Source organism: Simochromis diagramma, unplaced genomic scaffold (assembly GCF_900408965.1).
Source record: "Simochromis diagramma unplaced genomic scaffold, fSimDia1.1 OVJJ01000676.1, whole genome shotgun sequence".
Classification (NCBI taxonomy): Eukaryota; Metazoa; Chordata; class Actinopteri; order Cichliformes; family Cichlidae; genus Simochromis; species Simochromis diagramma.
Genome location: NW_024387466.1, coordinates 874,333 through 884,914, shown reverse-complemented (window position 1 = coordinate 884,914; position 10,582 = coordinate 874,333). Strand labels below are relative to the sequence as shown.

Genomic DNA, 10,582 nt, shown 5'->3' with positions numbered 1-10,582 from the left:
CTAAATGAAATGTTCCAAAATCTGTTAAAATAATATGAAACCGTAGACATGAAAAAAAAACTATTTCATTCATAAACAAAGAGCAGTTGAAAAGAGAATTCTATGGAGTTTTATATTTCCGGAAAAGTGAGGGATTTGCAGGAGATCGGTTTCGTAACAAGAATGCAAGGGGAAAGCAGAAAAATGCTGCATGAGTTTCTGTAATGCACTTCAAAGGTATCTTTTGTTTCTGGTTCAAACATCAGATTCCCCAGTTTGTATGGCAGCTTTTCTGTTACTGTCTGCCTTTAAAGGTATTTCAAAAATCACAATCACCCTTCTATTATCCTGGGAGTAGTAAATGAGCAAACAATGGGGAGATTTTAAAAACACAGTGAGATGAGGCAGAGACAACCTGAATCACATCACGTCTGGGTTATTTTCTGTGTCTGTGTGAAAAGAGTGGAAAATGTTCAGTCCCTCCAAGAAGCAAAGCAAACCTGCCTGTTAGCTCTGAGTGCATAATTGGCTTTAGTGTCAGTGATCTGGTTAGAGCCACGGATTTTCTGGAGGCGAAGACAGTTTTGCACTGAAACTACTAAAATAAATACGTGCCTTAGGGTCAGACAGCTCATACTGTTAATAGGAGTTCAATGCTGTTTAATGACTATAGCTAACATTTGTTGGCTCAGTGTTTGACACACATTTAGTGCTTTAGTTTGAGAATCACTGACAGCTGAAAGGCAAACACGTTGATGGCTTTGAGTGGAAAATGTATCCAACCGGTGTGCTTAGAATAATTATATGGAAAAAAGAAGCTGAGAGTGAGTTTTTCAGGAGTAAAGCTTCATCGCTGAAATCATATTTGATCTGACTTATTGCATTAAAAACACCCTGCGTATATCCATTGCTGGATATATCTGGAGAAAAGTGGACCATTTCCAGGCTTATGATTCAAAGATGTGAACTGTGCCATTGCTCTTAGCTGGTGCCACATACAATCAGTATTTTAAAAGTGATGCTTTTACAATTACTGTATAGATGTGAGGATTTTTACAAATTTCCAAAATATTTTAAAAAGCCAATTTTCTATTAAAATACTGAAAATATTTATATATATGCCACCTGGCCACTGTGCAATGGGTTTGTGTTTTTTTTCTTCAGCTGCCTGGGCATAAGGACTCCTTGAGTTCATGGAAATAATACTTGCCAGACTCAACTGGGCTTAGCTTGGCCATTCTTATAAGGGTCTTTGAGGTTTTAAGTTACATTTGGAGTTCCAAACTTTACAAATCATGTGGTGCTTAAATTGAGGATTTAAAATGCCTCAAAACAATGAGTTAAAAAGAAGAGAAATAAGCAACAATACCTTGGTTTACACTTGTTTTAGTGTACCATCAAACCGACAACATTCCTGTGTGCACTTCTGGCCAAAAGAGCTTACTTGTATTATTTTGACGTTGGGCTTACCTTCTTTGGTTACACATGGGATATAGCAGCAGTTCTTTCAAAAAGACAGTTATAAAGAAACAAATGAGACATAAATTGCTATTTATTTTGTTAAAAGTTAATGCCTGAATTATCTACCCAATGTATAGGTCTTAATGATTAGTTTGTTTGTTTGTTTTTTAAAAAAGGAACAAATAAATACGTTTTGATGACTATCATTATAAGTCACAAGACAAAAGACAGCATGATCCATGCTGATGAATCATACATAATAAGTGGTTTATGATTTTCAACCATTTTCTTCCTGAGTGGTTCCTGGTTACCTCAGAACAGTCCGGTACAGGAAAGAGTTCCTCATTTATTAATAAATACTAATTAGTTACTGTTTTCAGGCATCCCAAGCTGTCTTACAGGATTGCTATTACACAATTCATTACTTCATCGTCGTGATTACGTGACTTATATGTTCCCTCAAAGTGAAGAGGGGGATCATAATACTGAGCGCTCAATCGCAGCTTGTGCACTGTAGTATCTAGTAATCTTGTGCACCTCACTATGAAGTGTTACTGATGTCTATGTTAAACATGCAGAACTGCTGCTGTTGTCTTTTCCATCTTATTGTGATTAAGTGCTTTTCAGTTTTTGGAAAATGAGCTCACAAGCATGACACACAATCTATGAAGTAATGTGATTGCCCATTTTGGAGGAGCAGGTTTTGCACATGTGTCCATCATGTACTTTCTCATTTAACACTTTAGTTTGAGTCACAGTAAGACCATTGGGCTCTGAATCAGCTTTGCTCTGAATTTCACTGGATCCTCTGTCACCATGTTTCTACATTGTGGATTACACGCTGTAATTTTAAGGTAACAGGAGCTGCAGCTGTGTTCAGTTTTCTCAGCTTCATGTTTAGATGTGTGTGGCTCACAGACCACAGAACGCACACAGCCACAAGACTTTGTCTCAAATTCATGTCAAGAACCAGACATTTTCAAAGACACAAAAAATGTCAGGGCAAATTTTAAGGTTGTGGGGAATTATTCTTATTTTTTAAATGATATGATCTATAAGAAGAATACTAAATCTGAAGAAAGGTTAGGAGGGCAGTCATACTGCAATTGCACAAATCTTTTGGAGAACTTTGCCCGATATGATTTTACATATTGAACCTTGAAAGAATCAAGTACCAGAGAAGCTCCAGACTTACAGTGATAACTTAAAGACATACATAATTTGCTAAATAATGAGTATTTACTACACTACTACACTGAGGACATTTTGTGCATTCTATTTTGAATTTCTGGTGACTTTTGTCAATTTATGCTGGAAAAAACATAGGTTATTAGGATGGGTTGGGTTTGTTTGTCCTTCCTTCTGAAATCCAGCCCTGTGCAAAGCAAACGTCAAAGAAAGTTTAAAAAAAAAGGTGAAGAAGTAAAAGATAAATAGCACTTTGATAGTTTTTTTTTTTTTTTTTACTCTGTAAGCCACTAAAAAGACTAAAAGTCTGGATCTGAAGACAGGCCTCTGAGCGAGCTAAATAGTACCAGATCCAACTTGAAAATCATCTTAAACAATTTGAAGTGGTTTTACAAATCCATAAACTGGACTTATATCTGCACCTGATGTTTGGAGAGCGTTTATTGGAAAGATTAATCATGACGCAAACCTTACCTATCAAAAAGGCTGAGGCCTTTTTTTTAATCCGACAAGACTTAAAAAGAAAATAGGTTTGTACCCTGTGGAATTTTACTAAAAAAAAAGAAGAAGAAAAAAGAAAGAAAAAAGAAAAAGCTGTGGTGGGCCCATAAAAATGTGATGGGCTGCACACATGCAAGTCTGATGTAAAACAACCAGAGGCAGAAAGGCTAACATTACATTGTTTTGTGTGAAGTCTTCTTAACATGCCTTTTGGCGTGATGACAAATAGAACTTGATTATTAAAGTACACATATTAAATCATTTGGTGCCTTGGTTTTATTGTAACCCACTGGAGGGGAAAGTGCCATGTTTGACGGACACAGAGACCTTCCCTGAATTCCCTTTTAATCAACTACAAGTCGAGCGCCTGACTCTGAACATCTCAGTTTAGGAGGAGTTTGTGAGTCCTGCGGCTCACCTAGGACCTTTTACCAAAACGCTTTTCACAACGTGAGAGTTGGGCTGTTGTGCTGCTGAGAACTGCGAAGACTTTTTGACGTGCAAAGTCCAGCAAAGCAAACACTTTCTGGGACATGAGCCAAACGAGCAGACAGTTATTTTGTGCCAAAATCTGGCCAGAGGATAGGAAATCATACACAGGCAACGTCGTGACCGCTGCCAGTATGGCGCAAAAAACTGAAGAAAGTCGCGTCTATTTCACCAAAACCCCGACTGGAAGCAGTGCCGGGAGTTTGGCAGAATCCGAGAATGCAAACCTGTACGGATCCGGAAACATTATTCCGCTAGCCTGTGACATGGAGAAACGCTGCTGCCAGACAGCTGCTGCTCCTCAGGAGGAGTTAAGCGCTGAGTGCCGAGTGGGCGACATTCGCTCCTTTTCTGCCTGCGCCACAATCTCAGAAACAGCCAGGGAGCTCTGCAAAGCTGTGTCCGTGTCTCTGGGTCTGACCATGGAGTCCGGTGACACGAGCGAGGCGCACGTTTCTCTCCCCCCGTGTGCCGCAAATGACCAAATGAGCGCAGAGTATTTATTCGGGGTGGAAGCCGTGCCTGCGAACTGTCCCGGAGCCCCGGCTTCTCTCTCCGAGTACAGGTGTCCCGAGCGAGATGAGCGCCCGCCACACGACCACAAGCAACAGGTGAAAATGTTCAAAAGTTCAGAGCCCGCGGCGGCTTTTCATCACCTCACTTCCACGGCGACATCTGTGAACGCGCAAAACTTCACGCTGTGCCAGGCTGATGACATAACTCCGAAAGAGATAGATCATCTGGACATAGCGTGCGCTGCCTCTTGCTCTTACGCCCCAGCTGCGCCGGAGCCTTTGGCACAGTTCGGCCCCGCGGCTGCACAGAGGCCATGCGGAGCTTACAACTCCGTGGAGGAAGCCGGAGACGTCGTGGATGCCGTGGAGAATAGGTCCATGGGGTTTCAGGCAGAACGGTACGGCGTCAAAGTCAAATCTGAGGGAAGTGCATCTGCAGGGGCGTCGTGGCCTAATTACAGCTTCGGCGACAAGTACAACTCGCAGTTTTGGGGGTCGAGGCAGTGCATGAACGTGCAGAGCTCGGGAGCGAACTCCCCGTTTATATGCAATCCATATGACGGGGCCGTAATGCGCCGTGAACAGTGGTACCCTGGCGGGATGCTGAGGACGCCTTATCCCAACTCCAACTACATGAAGGGTGAAGTCGGCGAATGGCTGGATGTCACTTACAACGACACCAGGTGAGCTTTAGTCGGCTGGTAATAGTAATTTTACGTGATTACAATATAAATATGTATTTCATATTGCGGTATAACCAAAGGTTGAACAGTTCTAGGTGTAATTGCGAGCCAAAAGTTCTACTTTATATATATATATTCAAACTCAGGACCACAGGTTGACCCTTTGTCTCTTACGGGGCTTGAGGGTCTGTCTCTGACCAGGATTAGATCACCAATCCACAGACTGACAAACAGCAAAAGGCAACTGATACTACACCACATATCAATTTCTTTACTGTCTGTGTGTGTGTGTGTGTGTGTGCGCGCGTATTTCTTTTTTCTTTGTTGTTGTTGTTCTTTTATTGATGCAGGAAACATTTACCCCACACTTGTTTTTTCTGGTTCCAAACCATAGTGGCAAACTGAACAGACTGTTTAAAAAAAATTCCCTGCTGAGAAAATGTGTAGGCAGAAGTTTCAGGCTCCAATCTAGAAATACACCTGCTTCACATATTTGGCAATTTTACAGTAACCCAGAGCTGCTGATTTTATACACTGTGTGAAAGTCTAATTATTTTAAAAAGACAATAATTGAAGTATGCCAAACTGATTATAGCTACAGCAACAAAAGGAGATCAAAGCGATACATGGAAACATTTTAACAACCCTTTTCCTCCAAACATTTGTAATGAATAAAGTTTGATTCTATTTTTAATAATTTTTTTCTGAATAAAGTGAATGAGAGGAAAAACCAATGAGATGTGTTGTATGTATTCAGATGATAGTGGATGTATTCATTTCATAAAGTCAGATGATGACAGAGAATTAACTTGGAGAAAAAGGGGGAAAAACCACTGCTTGACTTTTTCTTCAAGTTTGTTTGTTCCTTGACTATTGTAAATGTTAGTCCCCATGATTTTGAATGCTGACAAAAAAGATGAGGCGGTTTATAGACAAACATTTGTATTACCCGACAGTGACCTTGGTGGCTGTACCTGAAAATAAGATTTAGTTTAACTTAATTTACCTGGGCCACTGGGTCATGGTTCACATCAGTTTGGCTCTAGCTAAGCATTAAAAGTTAGTGTGATAAAGAGATGCAGACAGTCTTGTTTTAGCGAGAAGATTTCGATGTTTCTGTGGCACAAAAGTGGGAATAATTAACAACACAAGTTAACAAAAAACCCCAAGCCACACGCACAGTTGGTGCTTTCGTAGTTTCAAATGTTTCTGAGTGTGTTATGTTCTTAAAATCTCTCAACACATTTTAGTTCAGACTATTAAGTGCCCCAATGAAAACAAAGCACCCAAAGTGGGCACGTTAACTGACAGCCATCGTGTGACGTGCATGCCACACAGAGGTGTTGTCTGCTGGTGTTGTGCAGAGCTTTCTCAAATTCACCTGGGTGAATGATTGTTAGTGCAGTCAGAAAAGGGACACTGTTTCCTTTGGCTGTTAGTGTTCAGTACCGCATAGCTGTCTACGTGGTGTAAAGTGAATTTCTGTACAAAGCTGCTGAGAGGAGGTGTAGCAGTGTGGTCTGCCTAATCTACTGAGCAGTCAACCCAAGAAGGTCATTTTTGAAACCATGTTATATCTACCTATATATTTTTTAATCTATAAAAACATTTCCCAGAATTAACTTGTCAGTCTACTTCTTTAACTTTTCATACTTTCACCCAGGAACTGATCCCTGTGTGTAGAGAAGGGTAATGGAAAGTTTTATGGATTTTTTTCACTTAGACATTACTGGGTTTTAATTTTGTTCCACTTTTTCACTTCTAATGATTACATCGTGTTGTATTATTGTGAAACATGGCTAACAAACCTAGAGTAGCAAGACTGACTGCCGAAGAAGCCTTGGGGCAGATATTTAATGCACAGTGAAAACAGCTCAGTTGATGTTGATGGGTTAGCTAAGGTTTAAAACAATAATTTACGGTACTAGAACATGTGTCGTAGATGGGAGTGTTCCTTGTGGGGAAATGATTGTGTTGTATTTTTGATAAACACATTAAAAAAGGAATTCCTGTATAAAATGGAATAAAATGGGGTCATAGATGACCTCACTCGCTCTTTCTAGGCACTAAAACAGCTTGATTGCTCAAGGTTTAAACTGAAAAGACTCCCAGCCCTTGCATGCTTTACCTTCTGGCAGAAGATATGTATTATTTTAGTTTTATGGTAATTTGCCTTGACTGAATGTTTACCTGTAGCGGAGGCAGCGTGGAGTGGTGGGAAGGTTATTCTCTGAATGTAATTGGTTACAGATTATTACTTACCATTTAAAAATGTAGCAAGGGTTTGCTTCATGAAAGCAGTGCCATCATTTGCTTTTTGATGACTTTTTACATAAATGATTTAGACTGAAACATCTTCTACAGGGTTTCCTCAGCTTTGATAGCCAGCATTTCACTGTTCATTGTATTTCACTGCTGGTAAACCGGCCTTATTCTGTACAGGGATGTTAGAGCCTTTATGATTTCAGAAAGGAAATATTGTTGAATTCTAGCACTGAAAGGCATTCTTGGCCACTGGCCTTGTTGAGGTCAGCTCGTTGCAGGCATGGCAGACTCAGGATGTTTAAAGCAATGCACATTGTTTGATTGACAGGCCTGAAATTGTGTAAATTCAAGCAGCAGAGTGAATCAAAACAACAAAAAGAAAGCACATGGCTGTTAGGACATGAATGTCAGATCTGGAAATTGCAGATCAGCTGGTGGAGATGCCTAAGGATTGTGTAGAGGTCTACGAAAAGAATTGGCTATACCTTCTCTTTTGATTTATCACCATAGTCAGTATTGTCTTTATATCACTGTGGTCTTAATTGTCAGTTTCTACTTTAGGTTGTGACTACCACACATGCGCGCACTCACACACACATATGCGCACACACACACGTGCACACACACATACACACACACATCCAGTACACCGTGGTAACCTTCACCTAGTCTCCCTTATGTACAATATTGGCAAGTGCAATTTTTCTTATGCAACATAGTATTTTATTCTATTTTGTACAGTATGTTATTCTATTTTTTCTTATTCTATTCTATTGTTTTTTCTTAATTTTTGATGGTCTTAACTTTGTACTGTCCGCTGTCTGCTGTAACCAAACAAATTTCCCACGTGTGAGACTAATAAAGGTTTATCTTATCTTAACATGACAAATCACTAACAGATGAGTGCAGTGTTCTCAGGGCCACAGTGAGATTTGGCACTTATGTTTGGTGTAAGAAAAAAACAAGATGGCAGCAGTAAAAATGTTCAGCATGAGGCTTTAGAAATGGACATCTACAAACCAATTTATGTTTCCTAATCCTATTTTTATATATAATCTATGGCACTTTCAAACGAATGGAGCTTGTCTAGATGTAAAGAGAGAGCTCTAAGGTGCAAACTTTCTTACACTTGATGCCACTGACCTCTAAGGGTATTGACTGGCGTTTTATGGGGAAGATTCCAAAAGTAGGCATTCCTGCATGGTGGCAAGATGCAAAGCACGAATCTGATCACAATGTAGATAGCAAGTTAGAGTAACACAAAACAGAAAATTAGAAAGAGAAAGCAGCTGATCTGTGACAGATCAGCTGTCACTCGGTTCAGAGAGGTTATGTGGTTTATAGTTTAGACCATGAGGACACTGAGTGAGCGAGACATTGCTTAATGTCTGAAGCCCTTTCAAAACCCTGCTTATACAGTTTTCCAAGTCAAGCTTGTCTTGTCTTTTTTATCTATCTATACACAACATAAACACGATTCAAGACTTAAGGTGCAGGATGTTTTGTACAATTGCACCACTACAAAAACTGGGAGATGTTTGAGGAGCAATGAATGGAACACTTTTGGATATTAAAAAAAATACAAAAGTAGGAAAGAAAAGTTGAAATAAATAAATAACATAGCCAGTTGTAAACACATTCAGCCTTTGTTTAGCAACCAAAGCAATGATCTGCTGTTCATTTGCAAAAAGCTGATCTCTGCTGAACTCTTTTTCCTGTCACCACATTGCTAAAATCTCTCTTATGCCATGAGTGAGAGCCTGCTTTTTTTTACCTTTTGTTGCTGCTTCTTAGATTTGGTTTTAACAGAAAGATTTTTTGCCTTGCTATCGTTTAGTTTGGAAAAAATGCATTGCAATAGTTATGTGTATATTTTGCAGTTACACCTGCTGTGAGCATGAGGAACATCTGTGTGGTTTTACTGCAAAGCAGAGCTGAGAAAACTCAGGCATGCTTTTACCCATTTGGACCTCGTGGCAGTGAGCTGCACAGCTGGATGGAGTTATTTAGCCAGGCAATTATGTAAAGTTGTAGTTTTGATTAAATTCTGGGACTACACCTGATGGAAAGTCAAGACATTTTACCTACTATGAGAAAAAAAATAATTTTAACAAAATGCTTTAATTTTTCAATTTGTAATTTAATAGCAGTTAAATACAGTTTAGTATTACCATGTGATATTTCTTGTTTACTGCACTTTGTTGTTAAACCTTCCAGAGTTCCAGTTTTAGACAAAGAGATTATCTATTGAAACTTTCACAGCATTAAAACTGCATTTTCAGCGCTGTGAATGCTGCAGACCTCAATGATTCGCAGCAGTTACGTTTTTTGAAACAAACCCCCGGGGACATATATGGGATCAGAAGTGTGATGACGGCGGCAGTCTGGTAGATATGTGAAGGATTCTGGTTAAAATCTTAATAGGAGTTGTTTTGAGCAGCAATTTTCTAGAAAAATAACTTGTGATTGGTTGGTTACCCTTTGACATTAATTGGTAGTGCAGAAAAATAGCAACCAGCCAAGCTTTGAAGAATTTTACAAGACTGGTAACAAAGAGCAGAAAATGGACGCAGAATGTTTCTGTTTTGTCTGCGTGTGGAGTCAACCAAGTATGCAGAGTGGCAGCACAAATGGCAGCGAGAGCCTTGCATAGTACAGTAACTCAGTAAAGAAACCTACTCGGTGATTATTATTATTATACAGTACTTAAAGTAAATGTGATCTCTGTCAAATCAGGCCATAATACTTCATGCTCGACTAGCGTGTCTTGCATGTGAAGGATGAGTCATGACCACATAAATGAATGAAAACAGATGTTTACCAATTTATTTAGTTCCATCCCGCAACACTATATACAAAAACAAGCTGAACTGACTATGACCAAATAGCAACCATCTTAAACATTTTACTCGATTGTGTCTGATCAAGCATGGAGGTGGCTGTTGCAGGACAATTTTTGCTAATTATTGCAACAGAAAAAGTCTCATTTAACCTGTGAAAGTTATCTATTTGTACTTTTACATTGTAGCAAAATACTACCTTGAGGTATATGCTTCAAGGTAAAGAGTAAACCTGAATAATATCTGTTCATTTTGGAAATATTTAAATGGTCACTATACCAATTATATTCAAATGTAATTATTCAGAAGATGACATCAGAGTGTTTAAAACGTCAAATGCTGAAGGCTAAGTGTGTATATTGTTAAACTCTGATGTTTGTTTTTTGTATTTTAAAATTGCAATAAAGGTCAAATAAAACCATATAGCATGCAGTCAGACACACATAAATGCCACACTCCGCTGTGGTGTGTGAGTGAGCATACGAGTGACAACAACAATAATGTAAAAGTTTATATCAGGCATATTTACATGTATCTATTTTTCATCCTTTTACTGAATTTTGCTCTGTCTGAAGTAATTATTTTAATGGGACTGCCTGATTAGGTGGAAATGTCTAATAAGTGTTTATAACAATTTCTCTTTGGACTACATCATCTGGCC

At 39.1% G+C, this 10,582-nt stretch overlaps 1 protein-coding gene across 1 annotated transcript in view; it reads left to right on the top strand.

Annotated features, from left to right (window-relative positions):
* Window positions 1–1,772: 1,772 nt before the first annotated feature.
* Window positions 1,773–10,582, top strand: part of LOC120723273 (androgen receptor-like) — a 28,719-nt gene continuing 19,909 nt past the window's right edge. Inside the window, exon 1 of the mRNA XM_040014631.1 lies at window positions 1,773–4,816. Coding sequence (XP_039870565.1) covers window positions 3,663–4,816 — 1,154 coding nt within the window. The 5' untranslated portion in view covers window positions 1,773–3,662. The remainder of the gene's footprint in view (window positions 4,817–10,582) is intronic.